Consider the following 19,537-nt stretch of genomic DNA (forward strand, 5'->3'; position numbering starts at 1 on the left):
AGTCTGTATACACCTGAGAAAAAAGCCTCACACAATAAGCTTTATGTGAAATGATACTAAAAAAAAAAAAAAAAACGAAACCGAAACTTGGTTTCAGCTGTCGATGGTCGATACCGACTATGGCGTCCTCATGTGGTGACCCTGATCACACATTTATTACTTTTTCTTTTCAGTATGGTTACTTCGTACAAAAATTAGGAGTCAAAACAATGTAAGAAATAAAAATATTTGTTCGAATGTTACATTCTTGACGAATTCGTGTACTGGACTTCCCATAATGCACTTCTCCCGAGGAACAAAGATCTGTGATCTGCGCGTTAGGCCAGCGTCGTGGGTGTTGACGGGCGAGGTATTCGTCGCATTTCGTGCTTTGGAGGCCACGATTTCTTCCGTTTACCCCTCTGTGTTCGATTGAAGAAGCGCATCTTCACCAGGCAAACCCAAAATGAGTGACCGAGAGGTAACGTAAATTTTTTCGTATTCTGTACATGGTGTGCGCGGTACCCATGCGGCCAGTACCAAAGCTTTAAACTGCCTAATTAAAGAGAACGCTTCACCCGAGAAAATGATGTCTTACTGCTTAGCGTAGAACGGTATCATATAAGTAACAAGGAGTTGGTTAATAAGCATGATATTTTCGATGTTATTAGTGTTTTTTGACCGGTTGTGTTCTAAAGCAATATGGCGGATGGCGGTAACGGCGACATAAAATATGGCGTCGTCCACCAGCTCCGTTCAATAGCTGATTATCAATATTGATGGCTGCATATGGCATTCAGGTCGTTGAGGTTGTGTATGCCGGCATCGTAAGTTTAGATATCTTATTATGTGTTCTAACGAGTAATGTCCGTGCTGAATAGGCAGTTTGACGGTGTCGTGACCATGTTGAACTCTAGCGCGTGCGTTTCGCAGGTTTGCCCTGCAATTCATACTTTCTTAAAGAAACCCTTGCCACGATAATTTTACGTGTCATTTGGCGTGATAGTCGCAAATTGAGTGTAGTACTTTGTGAGCGGCGCTTTGTTAAAGCCTGTTCCCTATTCTGTAGTCAGTGGATTGTTCTTCTATTAGTATAACAGTGTTATACACACGATGCATCGCACATCGTTTGCCCCTGTTGCTGTTTTGACTTAGTATTTTGATGCGTTGCAGCAGCGCTCTTTTCGAGCTTGGAGATACATGTTGGCAGTTTAGCAAATTCGAAAGTATATATATGTGGCAACATACGTTTGCAAACATGATATGGCAGCTTACGAATGACAAGGTATGGAACACCAGAAAGAGGACCTGGGGCAAGGCAAACTACAACACTAAACTAACCTAGTTTGATGTCTTAGGTGAGTCTAGTGATAGGTTAGTTTAGTGAGATTGTGGTAGCTTGCCTAGTCCCCAAATCAGTTTTGATAGTGGGGTGAACCCCAGCACGACCCATGTGTATAACATTGTTCTTCACACTATGCCCTGCATCATCAGAAGCAAGTTTACACGCTGTAGTCAGTCTAAATTTCATCCTCGTATTTTTCACCCTGATGCATATTCGGTTGAATGATGACTCTCTGGACAGTATGTGTGCATGTTGCTATTCACAAAACTACTACTTTTGTTATATTCGAATGGTTTCAGCAAACATGGAAGCGATTGGTAGGGTTACCTTGATTCTAAAAATCTGCTTTGACAGTTTCAAGCACCTTTAGCGGTGACGTAGGGAGCAATCCAGGTACAGACTGGTATTGGCTTCAACACTTCTGACAAAATGGTGTAGATGCAAGCTTCCTGGTGTGTGAACTCCATAATGTAAAAACCTGGGTCTGGGCACACAGAAGGACGACTCAATGTCAACTGAAGGCGTGTGTTTGTGTCATGCTTCTGTGTTCCCCAACTCTGGCTTTTACATTACGGGCTTCAGTGCTTCTACGTTAGCAGAGGGCGCCAGTTCCTGTCAAATTGTTTTTGCCTTTTGTCTGCTTTTGTCTCCGCAAGTCTCGTTTGGCTACCACGTATAAACACGCGCCGTGAAATTGAATCGCAGGCTAGCCCTGAAGATGGCCGCGAAGAGGAACAGTACCACCAGCGGTCCGAGGAGGAGGAGGAGGATGAAGAGGCTGAGGAAGAGAAGGCGGGAGGAGGAGGAGGTGGATCCAGGGATGGGTCGGCACCCCCTGCAGCCAACGAGGAGGAGGAAGACGGTGGCGGAGACAGGTCTCACCACCGGCGTGGGAGCAGGGAGTCACGTTCCCGCTCCCGTTCCTACTCTCGTTCGTACTCCTCGAGACGTCGGCACTCCTACTCTCGATCCAGGTGAGTGGCTCGACGTGCAAGGCAAAGGCAATTGGAACAACCTCTTTGCGGTGTTTTCTTTTGCGCGAAAGAATGCGTAGCCACCGCCACCCATCGTGTTTTCCGCGTTGCAGGAGTCGTTCGCGTTCATCTCGCAGGAAGCACCGTCACTACAGCCGGTCACACTCGCGTTCACCGCGGAGGAGCAGTCGCCATTACTACTAGTGAGTATTTTTTTCCTCATTTCCCTCAATTTTGGGAGTGTTAACTTGCGATGTGGACTGTGCTGATATTGACCTCTTTCATTGCCTCCTCTCCGCGAAGTGGCAGCTCAAGAAGCCGAAGGTGAGGAATTATCTGTGGTTGTACTCTTTTTTTTTTTTATTATTGTTGCATCGATCTCCATTGGTATGATGCATCTGCTCATGGTTGCCAAGTGCTATGGAGTTGATTATGGGCCGTACCTCATGACTTTGTACTCTTTCAGAACGCACAGTCGCTCACCGATGTCCAATAGACGTCGTCATGTTGGCAGCCGAGTGAGTGCCGCCCCTTTCGAGTTGCTCCTCCTGCGTTAAGAGCGTGCAGGTTTTTACGTGTGTGCTTTGTCTCCCAGGACAACCCAACAACAAGCCGCTGCTTGGGGGTGTTTGGGCTCAGCCTGTACACACAGGAGCGGGACCTGAAAGAGGTTTTCTCAAAGTATGGACCCATAGAAGATGTACAGGTGGTTTATGACGCACAGGTAAGGCACCCCTTCTGGGCACAGGGTGATTACTGTGCCACTGTTGAGCGTCCATTTCACTTCGGAGTTTTATTGCTCGGACAACCTTACAAATTGTACGAAAAGGTGCATGAGAATTATACATCATTCCCCTGTCCCCCCCTACAGTGTGTCCATTAACGGTGTATTATAGTGTGTCGGCCAGTGAATGTCGTCTTCATGAGCGTCACCTTTCTGCCTCTCTTACAGTCTGGCAGATCTCGAGGGTTTTCCTTCGTCTACTTTGAGAATGTGGATGATGCTAAAGCAGTGAGTATCTCAGCGACTCTGCTTTTGTCAGACAACACCTAGGGATACGGATTGAAGCTTTTCTCCTCGATTAGGCTAAGGATCGCTGCAATGGTATTGAAATTGACGGCCGAAAGATCCGTGTGGACTACTCCATCACACAGCGGGCTCACACACCGACCCCTGGGATCTACATGGGCAAGCCATCCTAGTAAGTGGACTTTTTTATTTTTTTGCAAAGCTTTCGTGGTGTGGTTGTTTGTGCCATGCAGCAAAATTTCAGCTGCTTCGTGCCAATACATCGCGAAAAGATAAGGTGCTCAGTTGCTGGCAGATTCTTTTACAGTGGAGACCACTTATAACTAGTGCCTGAGGTTTTAGGGTTTTACCCGATTCTTCCCCGAATTGAAGGTTGCCACTTTAGGGTGAAACCCGATTTTTACCCGGTAAATTGCCCTCACTGGGATGTCTGTAGGAATGCACTAACTTACTTATTTGGCACAAAAATGCTGTTACATCACGGTTTGTACCAAACCGCTACAGTTTGTTTGAATAACTGAGCCCGATTTCTCCTTGAATTTTACGTACTGGAAGTTTTTTCACCCGAATTCGCATGAATTTAGTGGACATGTTTATTTACCCAATTTTAACCCCCCGAATTTAGGAAAAAAATATTTCCCAAAAACTTCAGGCTCAACTTATAACGTGACCGCTTATAATGTGGCCTTTTCCGACCCCCAATATTCTTCTCATAGAACATAACATATAGGAATACCGCTTATAATGGGCCATCCCGATGAGAGGTACCGGTTACGGTGCGGTCAACAAAGGATAAGCGCATTTGTCAGCGAATTCCGAAGCGTGCATCACCTATCGTGCCTATCAACGCGCTAAACTTATGGAAAGATCTTGTAGAGAACGACTTTGTTTCTTCAGCGGACAGTTTTGACACCGATGTCTGCATCTGTGAGCGAACAGCCACGGCTGAAGCGATGGTGCAAAGCCGTCCGAGACCGTGAAGCGTGCGCGCTGGAAAGGGACTCTGGTGATGATTGGGACTTTGCGGCGGCAGAGATGTCCCGTGCACAAACTAAGGGACTTCTGTACCCAGAATGGACTGAGCGACGAGGCATTCAGTTGCCTTGCCGTCGTTGGGGGCGCACGCGCAAGACACTGTCAGAAAAACTACGCCCGACAAAAATCACTGCGTTTTTTCCAGGCTCCTTGAGAACGTTGAATAGATTGTTTTTCTCTGCGGGGAATATTCGCGCTATTCAGTCCGGTGCACAAACATGGTATAAGAGAAAGGTAGGTGCTCAATCACAGACATGTATTGGCCTTAAAATGCGACATTTGGTTAAGTGCAGATTTTCGGCGATCCCGCGACCTACGTTATAAGCGAAATAAGCGATAATACGTAAAAAAAACAATTCCGTTTTAACGAGGAACTACTGTAGATACAGAGAAAAGGCGGGGGAACGGTCAAAACACATACTTTACGTGCCAGCTATCAACGTATCGCAGCGTGTATAAGCCACAGGACCAGTTTTTTGGAAAATTTTCTGGCAGATGGATTGGAAAAACGTTTGTGGATCCTCACTCCAAAGTTGCAGCATCGAACCGCTCTCAAAAAGTGTACAAATGCCCTGTGTCAACCGCATGATGTCTGTGATGTTAAAAAGTGATAAAAACAGGGCTGTTTCGTAGTTCGTGTTAAAAGTGGTAAAATAGCCCGGTGCAGGGGACACGCAGAAATGATCGCGAACAGTGCTGACTAACTCTGGTGCCGACAGAGTACCTGATGCCACTGAGCTGCCCTAAAGAGATGGATGTCTGGATCTGAATGCATGATATGATGTTCACGATTCGTGCCTTATGTTCTTTCATTTCAATGTATGGTTTTTGAGGAGTGTGGCCTGTACAGAAGTTGTTGGGTGTTCTGAACTATACTTAATGGGCATTAATTTATGTTGAAAGGAAATTGATGCGGGATTTATGGTACTCATCTGGAAAAGCAGAAACAGCTATCCAGATTTTGAAGTACCTTGTGTGGAGAAGCAATCTAAGCTAAATCTGCAGTCTGTGCTATAATTGGTTTATGAAGCCGTTACGGTGGCGTTGAATTAATCTAATGGTGCTAGGTGCCAAGTAAATCGTGTTAGCAACATGCCCGCATGTGCCCATGGTGCTTCTTGATTGCCACTTTATATCTTGAGTACCAGTAGTCACACATGGAGATCTGCAAAACTTGTTTTACCTGTTTGTTTTGTTTACCTGTTTGACTCTGTAAGTATGTTAGTCACTGTTATGGTTTCCGCCTTTTGGGTGTTTACATTTTCAGAGGTATTATAAGATAGTGCGAAGAAAGGTGGCAAGGAGAAGTTAACCTGCTATTTTAGTATGTTATAAGTCTGATGTTTTTGGGAAATATTTTTTTCTAAATTCAGGGGGGTAAAAATCGGGTAAATAAACACGTGCAGTAAATTCATGTGAATTCGGGTGAAAAAACTTCCAGTATGCTAAATTCCGGGTGAAGTCTGGCTCAGTTGCTCAAACTAACTGTAGTGGTTTGGTACAAACGGTGATCTAAGTGAATTTTTCTGCCAAACATGTAAATCAGTGCATTCCTATAGACATCCCAGTGAGGGCAATTTGCCAGGTAAAAATCGGGTTTCACCCTAAAGAGGCAACCTTCCATTCGTTGGCAAATTCGGGGAACAATCGGGTAAAACCCCTAAAACTGCAGGCTCTAGTTATAAGCCAATCCAATCTTGCACTAGCGTAATTCAGTTTGCCTTTCATTTTTGCCGAATTTTTCGGGAGATCTCAGATGCCGAACACCGGAAACCCTAGTTATGTTACCTTGGTTACAAACGTGTCATTAACTGAGGCTTGTTCTTTTTCTTCCTGACAGTTCATCAAACAAAGGGTATGTATCCAAATCAAAAAACCGTGGGTGATCATCAGTCGTGATCACACCGACCCCACCTTTGAACACCCTCGCCTTACACTGGGTGCGCCGTCTCTTGCAGCGGAGGTTACGGTGGAGGCGGATACCGGGGCGGCTACCGGGATCGGTCCCCATCACCCTACTACAGGCGGCGCTACTCCCGCTCCCGCTCTAGGTCCTACTCTCCGCGGAGGTACGGATACTACTGAGACCCGCGGCGGTTGTGCCTTTTTTTTTTCTTCTTCTTCTCCTTTCATATCTGGACTGACTTCTCCTTCCTCTCAAAGCTGGTTTCTTTTTTTTTTTTTTTTGTCTAGCGCTGTTTATGCCACAGCCTTGGATGTTGTACGCACCCTTCACAGACTAAAACCCCCTTGTTCCCATTAGCTTCTCTTCATTTCATCGATAGCACAATCATGTTCCCGACAGCGTTGAATGTCAGTCGGTCCGAGTCCGTGGAATAAAAAATGTGGTGCAAAAGAACTGTAGTGTTAGGGTCATATCCTTTTTCTTTTTTGTGAGCGTTTGAGCTGTTTGAGCATATGTAGGGTGGCGTACATTCGTGGTGAATCGCAGTAGTGATTGCAGGTGCAGGTTTTTTTTGTGTCTGACATCCTAGTGTGTTGCGTCAACGTGAGTTGCAGATTGAGGCCGGTTTATTTTTTCTTTATTGTGCACTTACGTTTTGTACGGCATAGAATCTTTGTATCACGCGCAACACATACCTCAGCAGCGATAGAGCAAAGTTTTCCCGAGGGGAGCTCTCGAATTGACGTAGGGTGCTGCCAGTACACGTAACGCAAAAGTGTGTGATACTAGACATGATGCAAAACACGTTCTAGTGTGCTGGGATGATGGCTACGTTGCTTCGTAGCTTGCACCGTGCGACTGATTCGTGCTGAGATTGCCACGCATGTGTGTGACACTGTAAAAAACTTGCAGTCTGTCCCGCTAGGGGGCCAGCTTGTCCAGGTTTACATTTCACAGCTGCTTGCACAAGGATTGAGGTCGAGAGTTGAGATTGGTTTGCGGTGGCTAGCACTATTCATTACTGATGCACTATAATTCTCGCGAAAATCGCGTTCAGTCTCTTTCTTCCCACCTTTCCTCCCCAAGTTTTTTTTTTTTTTTGCTGGTGAACCCTGCGGACTAGAGCTTAGGACGGACCAGTTTAGTACAGCCAACAGCTTTGTACCCCTGATGGGACTTCGTTCCCCTGTACCCAGTGCTGCTAAGACTGCGCTGGTCTGTGCACTCGTGTCCAATGCCAGTGTTTTTGTTGACCTCTGTTCGGAATAAAGCAACTGTTAAGGGATTTGGTGTATTTCCATGTGTGATGTGTATGTGAGCAGTGTTCAGTAGTGTACCCAGGGGCAGTACCCTCAGCCCCTCCGTGACACTGGGTACACTGCTGGACGGCGTGGAAGGACTGATGATTAACATGCCTCTTTTTGCTTTTTTTCTGAAGCCTAACAAGGGCTTGGAAGACAGAAAACTGTGAAGAGAAGGGAAGTTAAAGTTGAAGTTAAGGCGAAGAGTTTGAAGTTGTGAAGTTTCACGAAGTTTGAAGGTGTGAAGGGGAAAAGAAAATAGCGTCGTCTCTCTCGAAAACGTGGCCGGCGAAGTTTCGGAAGATTTGGAAGCAAAGCGCAAAAATCAAACGGGGAAAATTTGCCGGTAGGGAAAATTGGAAAAGTGCTTCTCGGGTAGCTGCCGAAGAGAAGAGTCTTGGGTTGGGAAGATTCAAGCTCTGAAGCCGGTTTTTCTTTGCAATGAGGTATGAGGTGATGTCCTCCACCATTGTTTCTTTTTTTTTTGTTAACGTGCTGCGTTTATTTGCACATAGATCAGTCTTAACCGTGCATGTTGTCTGGGCGAAGAAGTTTGTCAGTGATGCATGCTCCTTTCTGCGTTAATATCTGTGGCATGTTGTCGTTGGGGGGGGGGGGGGGGGGTACTGAGAGCGCAGCTCTCTGAAAATTGATCTATGTGTGGCTGGACGAAGTACGTTGTCTAGCATGGTGATGGGATCATAACAGAACCAGCCTTCCTCACATTTTGGAGGGTAGTGGTTTTGGCAGTCCTGTAAGTGATTCTAGCTCTTACACCTTCCAGTTCCCACAGGACAGACCCTTGTGTTGCTATGTTCCAAAGCGGATTCCTCCGTGATGCACACCATTCATGTGGAAGTACCGAAGGTTAAGGCTGGGATGGGGGAATAGGAGATGCCAAAGTGCCGTGATGCTGCCACGGCAGAGTTCCCTGCGCTTTTGCATGCCTTAGTACCTTGCGGTACCTTTCCTCACTGCAGGCTGCATACTGAAGTATGCTGAAGTGTGCGGCGTCAGATTCGGTTAGATTGTCAGTCTGCCATCGTTGGTGTTTGCATGCACGACAAGTTAGCTAACATGAGGTAGCAGCAAAAACAAGTACAGTTACATGCCGTAAGGTAATTTTAAGCTTTCCTCGTAACTGTACTCTGCTTATGCTGGCTCAAAAAATGTCATTCTCACTGTAGCAAAGAGTCGTCAAAAACGAAATGCGAGAGGGTCTTGTCAAGACGTTGTAATTTAAGATGTTCTCTTTTTCTATTCCCTCAGTTTTGGAGGTGAAATTGCACATTAACTGTTCTTGTACAAGGGTCGTCCAAGGTTGGCAGTCTTCCGTTTTTCTTCAATGCAATGGATAATTTGGGAAGCACAAAACTCAGTTTTTCGAGGTATTCGCAGTGTGCATCTAGATGCACACTTCGGTGCCTTTGATGTACAAAGATTGGCTGCTGTCGTAGCCACTGCTGGATATCTTTCTGGAGGACTTCTGTGGAATGCCCTTCCTCTATGGGGCTTTTTAACCGGCTTTTAAATCTGGGCTGTAATGGGCATGGGGCGCATCTCGACCAGTGTTGCTACTTGTTCACCATGTGAGACTGGGCATTGTCATGAATCGCCCTTCATGTCAACATCCCAGGCCTTTTCTTGCAAGTTGCATTTCACACAGCACCCTTTATCAACGTGGAGGTTGTACTGGGTATTAATCGTGACAGCACGTCCTAGAAGGCAGTAGTTCCCGTGGGCTTCCCCGGAGATTGCCGCATCTTGTTTTTCTTTGGCGAGCAGTCTCAGGCTCACAAAGCACATGTTCGTCACTTTGACAATGCAGCAATTGTGCTGTTTGTTCCGTGTTGTCTTTTCTGTTATACTGAAGCTTGCTCACGTTGCATCCGTCAAGTATACCTACAGCAACTCGCTTGCATTTTACTTATGTGTGTCACTATTCAAGCTGAGATGCATAAGGAGACCACACTTTAGTACTGTCTTTCGATTCATAAGGGTAGCTTTTTAAGTGTGTGCTAGGCCTGTTGTTGACGGTCACTGTAACTTGCCACCTTGGAGGATCTCTATGGCTCTTCGACAATGAAACACATTGTGAATGTGGACAGTTTATGCCTGTTCTGCACTGATTCGTGGGAGGAGGCTACGTTAGGTTAGCCTCATGGCTCCCCGATCTTGCCCCTGTAAATTGCTCAGACCTGATTTCACTGGATCTGAAACAATGTGGAAAACCCTTCAACGGTGGATTGTGAAGCTGTGCATGAAGCCTTTTCTTGCGCCAGAATGCTTTGACGCACTTCCATCACTGCTGGGGTGAAATGATGCATGTTTTGTCACATGTGATGATTGCAAAACTTGGTCCCCCTTGTATTGAAATTTGTTCGGCAGCTGCTCAGAGACTGCCATGCGTGCTCCCTTCTGGTCACGGGAGAGGTGTCTGTGAAGCCATTTTGCACAGACATACGAACGTGTCCATCTGGTTCATTCGTTACCAAATCACGTCCTTCACAAACTGCCCCGTTCATACTATCTTCCCCTTGTCATTCTTTGTGCCATGCCTATAAACTTCGCAAAATCTGTGCTGGTAGCATGTGCCGCTGACACTAGCATGATTGCACTGCGTCCTCCGAAAGTTTTGTTCATTTACATTTGCCCACTTTTTTTTTTTAAGCACAAGTCAACCTTGAACGACCCTTGTAGTTCCGTTGGGTAACTGATGTATTGTGTCTTGGGGGGGGGGGGGGGCGAACTTTGACCAGACCACCGGCTATTGGCAAGACAGATTCCAACAGCGATCAGCCACTGTCCCGAATCTGCATGGTAAGTATGGATGAGTGGTAAGCATGTGCTTTTTTTTGCTCTGTTTGAGTGAATGTTTGTGTGTACCATAATAAAATTGTGCTCGCACCTTTGATGTGATGACTACAGAAGTCTCTGTCCTCATCCTTTCGAACTCCGTTCTTTTAAACAAGTCATCCAACATAATTTTTTGCATATAAAATTTGTCTTTCCAATCTGCCTTACAGCAAATTAAATCTGATCCCTAATCTGATACCTAACTGAAAGGGGGGGGGGGGGGGGGGGCAGGGTGCACAAGAATGGCCACACTATGTGGTTCCAAACCTGTAGGTGAGCTTATTTGGTGGTGCTTCGTGTTGATCACTTTTCTGGCACTTTGTTGGACTTCATGCATTTTCTTGTCTGAAGGTGCCTCTGGTCAGCAATGGCTTACTGAGTGACTTGTATATGCAAAGAAATCACTTAACGCTGCACACAATTACACCGCTGTCAAGTGTGTGGTATTCGATGCACTATTGTCTTCTCTGTGATGCACCATGGAGGCTTTTCCATGCGGCCTAATTTGGTAGACAAACAGATGTAGTGGAATGAAATGGCAGTATCGCTGCAGCAGTTCATTCCTCGAAGTGGAAGAATATTAGTGACTTAGTGCAATATTATGCACAATGGGCATAAGTGAATTGGAAGTGGTTAAGCACAGATACTACATTGGGACAAGTCAACTCCGTGCGCAAACCTAATTGCTTGGCTTAGGCCCCAGAGCTTCAACTGAATCTCGCAACCTTTCTTACACACAGATATTTGCGTCTTTTTTTGTAACACAAAACATTTTCTGTCTGACGTGTTGTGAAAGCGCGCGCGCACAAATTCTCTACGCAGTATTTTTCGTACGAGGAATGCCTGAACATCGACTCGCGCGCTCCCGCTCGACTCTCTCTACAGGGCGAAACAAGGACTACGAAGACAGTGGTGATGCTTCTGAAAGAGCCAACCTTGCTCATCACCTGCAATGTTAACTGGCACGACTGCAGTCGGACGAACGTGTCCATGTAGTTCACCAAATCCTCTTATTCGCTTAACTCCCCCCCCCCCCCCCCTTTGTCATCATTTGTTCTTCATACTGTGCCTGTAATCTTTGCAAGATTTCTGCTTAGACGTTCTCCTTCACAAGGATTACGCATAACTGCTCGCCGCCATGATAACTGCTGTTGCGTGGTGTAGTACGCATGTCCCGACTGGTCCATCTCATATCCATGATACGTCTCACACGAAGTCCACAGGATTGCCATGGGACGTCTTCTGGTAGTTTCCGGGATGGTGGATCCCATGGATCTCCGCCGGATATGGTGGGATGTCCTCTGGATATCCCTCATTTCCTGCATGGATATCCACTGGACGTCACTGTGTTGCCTGGGTAGTGTCCGGACACCAGCAAAATCCCCTCCAAAAGTGTCCGAAGGTTTTATTCAGTTCCCTGTCACACTGGTGCGACACGACATTCAACACCGTGCGACGCGACACAAGTGGAAAGCAGTCGAGTCGTCTCAGGATGTCGCCGACATACGGTCACGCTGACGCGACACAACAACAGAATCAGTGTCGTAAGACTTGTTTCGTCAGTGTGATTGCAGAACCTACTGAACTGTTGGATAATACGTGTCGTACGATGTTTAAACTCTGTTTAAACATCCGCGATCACTGCTCGTTAAACAGGCACATTCTCCACCATTTTTTTGTGGAGAAACACGTTCATTGCGTTTTTCTTCGCTGTCTTCGATTTCCTATCCTGCGATCTTCCAGTGCAAGCCCGCGCACCAAATTCTGGTAACAACCGAGACTCTTGCGGTGCATGAGCCATGGTCGCACATTTTCTTCTCCTCAAGCTCGTCACTGCTGTAGGGATGGGACGATATCGATGTTCTTATCGATATTCACATCGATATGAATTTCGATCTTACATCGATATGTATGCTGATAAAAATATTAGAAATTTTAGGCGGGTCTGCGCAGGGACAGGACATGAAAAAAGGAGCGGGGTGGACGAGTTCACCGAGCGCCAAACTTATACACGGCAGTCGCAGTGGATCCACATTCGCAAAACATCCATTCCTCGAGGAAGAAAGGAGAAGGAGGCAAGTTAGTGCGGATCCGAGGAGGGCGACATCCTCCACACTAATTGTTGCACTAAATTTCTGTGACTATAATTGAGAACGTATCCTCATTGGTCCTGGTAATGCACGTTGCTAGTCGCCACCGCCAACAGCGAACTGACCCTGCCATTACCCCCATCCTCATCACGTGCCTCAGCGGTAATGCTCATGAAAGGAAATAATACAAGGAAAACATTCTTTAATTGTTCGACAGTTTTTCAAACATCGAAATATAGATATCTCTTTTAAAAATACCGATATATCGATAGTCTACCAATATAACTATCGATATTTATCGATATAGGAAATTTCGCTGCTGTCAACCTCCGCTATTTACACTCTCCATACAATGTCTGTTGGCTGCTCGGGCACAGTGTGACTTGCGACACGACACGACACTTGCCGAGCACGACTCAACTTTCCGCGGAATGATGTCTTGTTCTGAGCTGACGTGTCTCGCCTGTGTGTCTTGATATCCGACACGACACTGAACTTCCGGCTGTCGCTTTCCGTCCCGTTCTGTCCTGTCGTGTCGCATCAGTTTGACACGCCCCTTAGATAACCGATTTATTCCCAAGCAGCACAATGTACCGAAAGTCGCGTGCAATAGGGGTGGACGGTATGTGTCTTATCAATGTTCTTTAGTTTCGCCAGTTCGTTCAAGGTCTTCCACCTACCCGTTCACCCCTATTGCACTCGACTTTCAGTACATTGTGCTGCTTGGGTTGTGTCTTGGGGGAACTTTTGCCAGAACACCCATTGGCATGACAGGTAGCAAAGACTGTCAGCCACTGCTCCGTATCTGCCTGGCAAGTATGTGTCAGTGGTAAGCGTCTGTTTTTTTTTTTTGTTTTTTTTTTTTTTTTGCTTTGTCTGAGTGAACTGTGCGACATGTTTGTATGCGCCATAAGAAAGATTGCTGCTCTGACTTCTGATGTGAGGTCTCTGACTGGGGGGGGACGCATCTGGGTCCTGGGCGCTACTGCACAGCTTTGTAAAGGGGGGGGGGGGGGGGCGTCGTTCTACAGCTCACTCTTGCGCACTACCTCAGTGCCAGTTGGCAGTACCATCAGTGACGTCCGTAATTAGAACGCTCCCGCTACTTGTTGTTGCGTGATTCGTTGAATTACCGAGACTTAGTTTTCATGCTGCTCGTTTATTTGAATACTTCGACAGAGGATGCCTCAAGTCACCAGTGTCTTATTGAGTGACCTGTATGCAAAGGCGTCACCGTCGACGCGGCACACGATTACTCTGCTGTCAAGCGCGTGTTGTTCCATGTTGTTCACTATTGTCTTCTCTGCAATGCACCATGGAGAATGTTCCATATGGCCTAAGGAGGTAGATGAGGTATTCTATGACATACATCAGATTTGGGCTGATGTAGTGGAATGAAATTGTTGTATCACTGCAGCAGTTCATTCCCTGAAATGGAAGAATATTAGTGACTTAGCACAATATTCTGCACTGTCACAGCAATGAATAATTGGAAGCAGTTGAAGCACGCATACTATGGACTTTGAGACAAGTCAGCTACCTGCATAAACCTAAAGACAGTTCCTCTGATTGGCTTAGACCTCGGAGCTTCGACATATTGTACGTATCTGTATCGCACAAACTTGCTTCTACACTGGTCATGTTCAAGGACGGATGCAGGATTTTTCTGAGGAGCATGGAGAGCATGCTAGACGTTATCTAGGGTCAATTAAACACTATGTGAAGACAGAAGAGAGGGTCAGGAATCGCTTCGCATGGTTCATTTTAATAGGCAGTATGACAAATTGGTTTAAGAAAGGCTAGTGACTGAAGTGGCATCCTGTGCTCCTTATATTTGCGTTCACAAACACTGAGTTGTCTTGCCAGTCCCTCCGGTGTCCACCGTGTTGTACGCCCTGCTCTCGGTGTATGTACCACATTATCTGCTGACGGAAATATATCTCCGAATATAACTGCCGTGACAATTCTCACCTCTGCGAGGGGGTAGTAGACCCACTTCCATAGCCAGAAATCTCTGCCCACTTCACCAGTGATAAGATGACTCCCTGGCACTAGTGGGAAGAACCTTCCTCTCCCAAGAATGTCCCGGGAGTCCCCAGCCTGGACACCCCCTTGCTCCAGACATTTTCCAATCTCCACATCCTCAGCGCCGTCGTGGTCTTGGCGGCACTTGGGATCGTGAAGGCTCTGCTCTATAAATCGCTTGACTGCTTCTCGGCTGAGGACATAGCCTGCCCCTCCGCTCATGTAGCCCTGCTTCACGTACGGCTTGAAACGGCAGCCGTAGTAGATGGGTTCAGAGGAGTTCTTGTCCAGGAGGAAGTACCTGAGCACAGATATATATACTACTAAACATGGGCGTTCCAAGAATAGGGCAAGTGGAGGCTGTGGCACCCCCTCTCTGGAGCTGCAAGATCACCGACTGCCCGCGTTTTACTAGCAGGTCGTGATGATCAGATGTCATTTTTATTTTTATTAAATCTTATCCGCTGGGTCCCTGAATATCAAGTTTTTATTGACGCCATTCCGTTATCCAGTTTTTATTGGTTGCACACTTTGCACTCCCCAAAGAAAAAATCCTGGGATCGCGCATGCTGCTAAAATACTATTTTGAGACTTAGTGTCGGCCGCTTTGCTGGACGCAAGTCTCTGCCCAAATGTAAGTAAAATAAAGAACGGACGCACTGGCTACGGTAGAAGCAATACTTATAATAATGAGGACTCCTTGATCACTGGGCAATGTCGAGACAGGGTGCAGGTTCTTGTGTTTTCTGACGCTAGCTCGTCGTTCTCCCTTTTGAGCTGTAAAGAAAGGCAGCACTGATCCATTGGGACCCTTGCCGTACTGCTCAGCTAGCTGCCGAGGAAATTGACAGGAGTACCTCTGTAGCAGGACGACTCATGGATTGGTCTGTTTTGGCAATACGGCTATGAAATTTGCAATATGGCTATGCAAGTACCAGCACTGTTGGGAACCTATTTGGGAAGAATATCCGAGGCAGAAGTTCCGCAACCTAGCCATTAAAAAACAGCGCTAGCACCATAGAAGGTCCCGATGCGGTTCAGCCAAACATTTCACGATAGTGTGTTCTTGAATACGTCATTGCAAACTATCAACCGTATTTTCAGTTCTCGCTCTCGTGCGATAACATTCTCTCACGAGCTCGTTCACCAATACGAGGTCGCGAGTTGCTCACTGTGTGAAAGGAGCCTGCTCTCTGAACCTTCGCCGGCGTGTAACCGCGGCCGAAATGAACCTATGCAGCAAAAGTTTCATCGTGTGAATCGACCCTCAGTCTTATGTCTGACGATACTTTTGCTACATCCTAAAAGCTACTGACCGTCGTCTGGAAAACGCGCTTCTTCGTCGTAGCTCTATCCCTTCTACGGACTAGTCCACCGGCTATAAGCTACGACACTGTCTCTGTGCATGGGAGAAAAAAAAAAGTTGGGGAAAACCACGTGACAAAGTGCCTGTCCACTCAGAATGCTGCAACAAGGAGACGTCTTTAGAGAAGAAACCATGTGCGGCCTCAACCTTGAAATGTTGCCCCTTATTTGGGACCAGTGAGGTCGCCTCACGAGCAATAGGGGAGAGAGGAAAACGGTGGAGCTGCGCGAACAGCAGACTTACTTGCACAATTCTCACCTGAGATTTTCGACTATGACGTAGGTGTCGTCGTCAGCTTTGAGGAACCAGTCTGATTCGTTCAGGTAGTTGTTGTACACCTCCGTGAAAGCGGCCTTGGTCTTCTCCCAGAGATAAGATCGAGATTCGTTGACGGGCAAGGCGATCGCAGGTAGCTCGGGGTCCGATTGGGAACTCATGAAAAGGAGCACGTTGCAGCGGCGACCCCACGTGGCTTTGACGTGTTTTGCCCTCTTGGCGTGGTTAGCTGGGTTGGTCATCACCCAGCACAGGAGACGCACTCGTTTCTTAAGTATCTGTGCCACGCGGTCTTCGTCTGCAAGAACAGTGCACAGCGCCTCAATCCGCTTGTGCAAAACAAGTGTGAAATGCAGTTGATTGCCTCGAAGTCGTTTACTTAAAGCTTATGTGCACAAAATCCGCACCGCGAATGGGGAAATTTGTCAGGTTGCGACGGCACACATCTCCGCCAATAAAGCAGTGCGACAGAGGTCACGCGATTGCGACTACCAATAGGAATGGCCGCATATCTCGCTCGTTTGACGTCGGAGCTTGAGCTAGACGTGTTCTCGATCGTTGCGCCAACTCGTTGTGCGACTCACTCTCACTTATTGGATTTGATGCCGTTATTTTTGCGAGTGATTCCGTAACTCTTTATTATAAAAGCGTTAGCATTAGAGTCCTCGCTACGAAATAATTGCGGCGTGGTCTGTCTGTAGCCATGGAAGTGGAGAGAGGAGCCCGCTGGGGTGGGGAGAGAAGTAGGTTGGGGAGAGGAGGCGCGCTGCGGAGAGAGAGTACAGGTGGAGCGCGCGCAGTCACGTTGGGGAGGAGGACAGCGAGGTGCGCATCCGCAATGAGTGGAGACGGAAGGGAACCAATAGAAACCGCGTCGAAGCGAGCGATAACTGCGACTTTTCCTAAGGACGAAGCCTTTAGCGTTAAGCACATGAAGGAGAATCATTTCTCGCTATAGTGTGCCACTTAGCGCCCATACTACAAGTATTCGCTATAAGCGGGCTACTCACCTCGGCTGCACGAGAGAATAGCAAAACATTTAGAAATACTATAGAATGAATATTATCAACCAATTTATTATGTTATTATATTATCACCAACCAAGTTGCAGCAATAATCATAGGTTCAGGCATATCCCAACCGATGGTTACACGACATCGTTCGTTATATCCGCAGTATCGTTATAGTATCACAATTGCCGTACGCGACAAGTCATCTTACCTTTATAGTGGAACTCCTCCTCCGTCCCGTTGAACGCCAACGGTTTATGCGGACCAGTCTCGTTGTCGCTGTCCACGCGAGGTCCCTCACCGTAGAAGAGCTGCCGCAGCCTCGGGGGTTCCGACGTCGGGGAGCGGGGTTCGTCCAGGTCACACCACCGAAGAGAGGCAAAGCCGAAACCGAAGGTCATCCCAACACACAGGGTGATCAGGAACTGGCGAGAGAAGCCCCGGGCAGGGACTGAAACAAAAACGAGTATCGGTTCAGTTACGTTTACGGTTTAGTGTCAAAACTCTGAAAGCGAGTCTTGGTTACGGTTACGCGATCCGCCGTTTTAATATTTCCGGTTACCGGTATAGTTTTTCGGTTTTCAATGGGACATCTATCCTGCAGGCTGCATGGATGTCGCAAAATGAGCTACAAATTGGAAACGAGTAAAAATGAACAAGTACATATAAATATGCAACTTTTTTAAACTTATCAGTTTTTTTTTTTCATATTTCTTATCGCGGGCTTCTTCGCGGTAAATTTGGTAAATTCGGTTAGGACCGGTTGCGCTGCGCTTCCATATCAACCCGTAACTTACAGCGTAGCCATTCCAGAAGGTTGCTAAGAGCCTTCAGGTCGACGTAGCCTTGGCCATCAGCCTTGGTCATCAGAGAGATGGTTCGTTGTCAGTCGGGACGCTGCAGGAGAATTTGCTTCGTCACCATTTCATGACGTAAAGGTTCTTCTCTTCTTCTTTTAATAGCGTGGCACACAACCAAACGCCTTATCCCGATCTTTTCTTCTTTGTCGTCTATACGCAGCTCGTGGTTGTCGATGTGCACGGCTGGGTAGTTTTCTACTTTCCTTGTAATGGTACTCTGCTGTCATTGAAGACTTTGCTGGCTCAAACAGTGTCATCCTCACTGTAGCAAGGAGACTTGAATAGATGCAAGGGTCTTGTCGAGACATTGTAATGTAACATATTCTCTCTCCCTTTCCGTTTCTTTTTCTTTTCACTCAGTTTTGGAGTTGCAGTTGTACATGAAACTGTGCTTGTACAAGGGCGTCTAAGGTTGACACCACACTTCTATTTCCTCAAAAATTCAATGGAAAATTTGGGAAGCACAAAACTGTGTCAGTTTTTCACAGTGTTCACAGTGTGCACATAGTCACCACTGCAGTTGCTGTGGCAATTCTGTGTCTTTGACGATATCGATGTCTTTGACGTAGAAAGATGGGCTGCTGTCGTAGCCACTGCGGGACATCTTCCTGGAGGGCTTCTGTGGAATATCCTTCCTTCATGGAGCTCTTTAATCGGCCCAAACAAATAATAATCGCGTGGGGTTAAATCTGGCCTGTAAGGAGCTGGGCCAGGTAGTAAGTCGCTGTGGTAGGTCAAAAATAAGTCAATTAATAAGTAAGTCGCTGTGAGATGTGGTGGGCGAAACTTCCCATCACATTTCGACCGGGGTTGCGACTGTTAAGTTCACCGTGTGAGACTGAAGCATTGTCATGAAGAATCGCCCAGGCCAACATCTCAGGCCTTTTCTTGCAACTTGCATTTCGCACGGCATCCTTTATCAACGTGGAGTAGTACTGGGCGTTCATGCTGACAGCCTGCCCGAAGAACTTCGCGTGGGCGACACCTTGCATGTCCCAGAAGACAGTTCCCGTAAGCGTCCAAGCCTTATGTCTCCCTTCCATGCTGCTGCTTTTTGTATTGTTCGTTGTTTGTATTGTTGATTGTACTGCTCGTTCTGTGTTATCGTTTTTTTCCTTCAAGCTTAGGGACACGTTGGATCCGTCAAGTATACCCACAACAACTCGCTTGCATTTTACTTCTGTATGTTTATCGCTGTCCAAGCTGAGAGGCATGTGCAGATCTCCACACTTTGTAAGACCGCTTTTCGAATTATAAGGGTAGCTTTAAGTGTTTCAAGTAGAGCACTAGTTTCAAGAGGTATGGTCTAGGCCTATTGTTGACAGTCATTGTAACTTGCCACCTTGCAGAACTAAGGCTCCTTGGTAACCGGACACCTGCTCTGCACTGACTCCTGGGATGTGGCTACGCTAGGTTAGCCTCGCGGCTCCCGATCTCGCCCCTCTTAAATCCAGACCCGATTCAATTGAAACTGAACGTGGTAA

At 46.8% G+C, this 19,537-nt stretch overlaps 3 protein-coding genes across 5 annotated transcripts in view; 2 read left to right on the forward strand and 1 right to left on the reverse strand.

Moving 5' to 3' along the window:
* Positions 1-286: 286 nt before the first annotated feature.
* Positions 287-9,358, forward strand: LOC135367193 (transformer-2 protein homolog alpha-like). 2 transcript variants are annotated; one of them, XR_010414383.1, is made up of 12 exons: positions 287-460; positions 2,030-2,298; positions 2,412-2,501; positions 2,602-2,622; positions 2,765-2,816; positions 2,894-3,022; positions 3,251-3,310; positions 3,385-3,500; positions 6,204-6,218; positions 6,322-6,432; positions 7,708-8,016; positions 8,355-9,358. XR_010414383.1 is itself a non-coding variant. In XM_064600342.1 (11 exons), the coding sequence occupies exons 1-11, from the start codon at positions 446-448 to the stop codon at positions 7,754-7,756; spliced, it is 927 nt and encodes a 308-aa protein (XP_064456412.1). In that variant the 5' UTR covers positions 287-445; the 3' UTR covers positions 7,757-9,358. The 2 variants fall into 2 exon arrangements, 1 of the variants encoding a protein (XP_064456412.1); XM_064600342.1 differs by having other exon boundaries at positions 7,708-9,358.
* A 3,782-nt stretch (positions 9,359-13,140) lies between these two features.
* LOC135367195 (PAT complex subunit CCDC47-like) overlaps positions 13,141-19,537 on the forward strand; it is a 59,392-nt gene continuing 52,995 nt past the window's right edge. The window contains exon 1 of one of the 2 annotated variants that reach the window (XM_064600348.1): positions 13,141-13,345. The gene's annotated coding sequence lies outside the window, so the exon portion shown is untranslated. Of the gene's footprint in view, positions 13,346-19,424; positions 19,534-19,537 lie in introns of those variants that run through there. The other variant, XM_064600349.1, reaches the window with a different exon arrangement.
* On the reverse strand, positions 13,642-18,179 carry LOC135367199 (glycoprotein-N-acetylgalactosamine 3-beta-galactosyltransferase 1-like). Its single transcript, XM_064600355.1, has 5 exons — positions 17,991-18,179; positions 17,405-17,644; positions 16,166-16,481; positions 14,488-14,842; positions 13,642-13,944 (listed from the first exon to the last, which is right to left on the reverse strand). Exons 1-5 carry the CDS (start codon positions 18,058-18,060, stop codon positions 13,780-13,782), a joined length of 1,146 nt encoding a protein of 381 aa, XP_064456425.1. The 5' UTR covers positions 18,061-18,179; the 3' UTR covers positions 13,642-13,779.

The sequence above is a fragment of the Ornithodoros turicata genome, chromosome 8 (assembly GCF_037126465.1).
Source record: "Ornithodoros turicata isolate Travis chromosome 8, ASM3712646v1, whole genome shotgun sequence".
Classification (NCBI taxonomy): Eukaryota; Metazoa; Arthropoda; class Arachnida; order Ixodida; family Argasidae; genus Ornithodoros; species Ornithodoros turicata.

Excerpts from the sequence above, each read along its gene's own strand:
- LOC135367193 (XM_064600342.1), top strand. Across the intron at positions 2,299-2,411 it reads CACTCCTACTCTCGATCCAG|GAGTCGTTCGCGTTCATCTC; the intron begins GTGAGTGGCTCG and ends TCCGCGTTGCAG. Across the intron at positions 3,311-3,384 it reads ATGTGGATGATGCTAAAGCA|GCTAAGGATCGCTGCAATGG; the intron begins GTGAGTATCTCA and ends CTCCTCGATTAG.
- LOC135367199 (XM_064600355.1), bottom strand. The coding sequence starts at position 18,060 with ATGACCAAGGCTGATGGCCAAGGCTACGTCGACCTGAAGGCTCTTAGC. Across the intron at positions 14,843-16,165 it reads GTCATAGTCGAAAATCTCAG|GTACTTCCTCCTGGACAAGA; the intron begins GTGAGAATTGTG and ends ATCTGTGCTCAG. Across the intron at positions 13,945-14,487 it reads TCTACTACCCCCTCGCAGAG|GGAATGAACTGCTGCAGTGA; the intron begins GTGAGAATTGTC and ends CTTCCATTTCAG.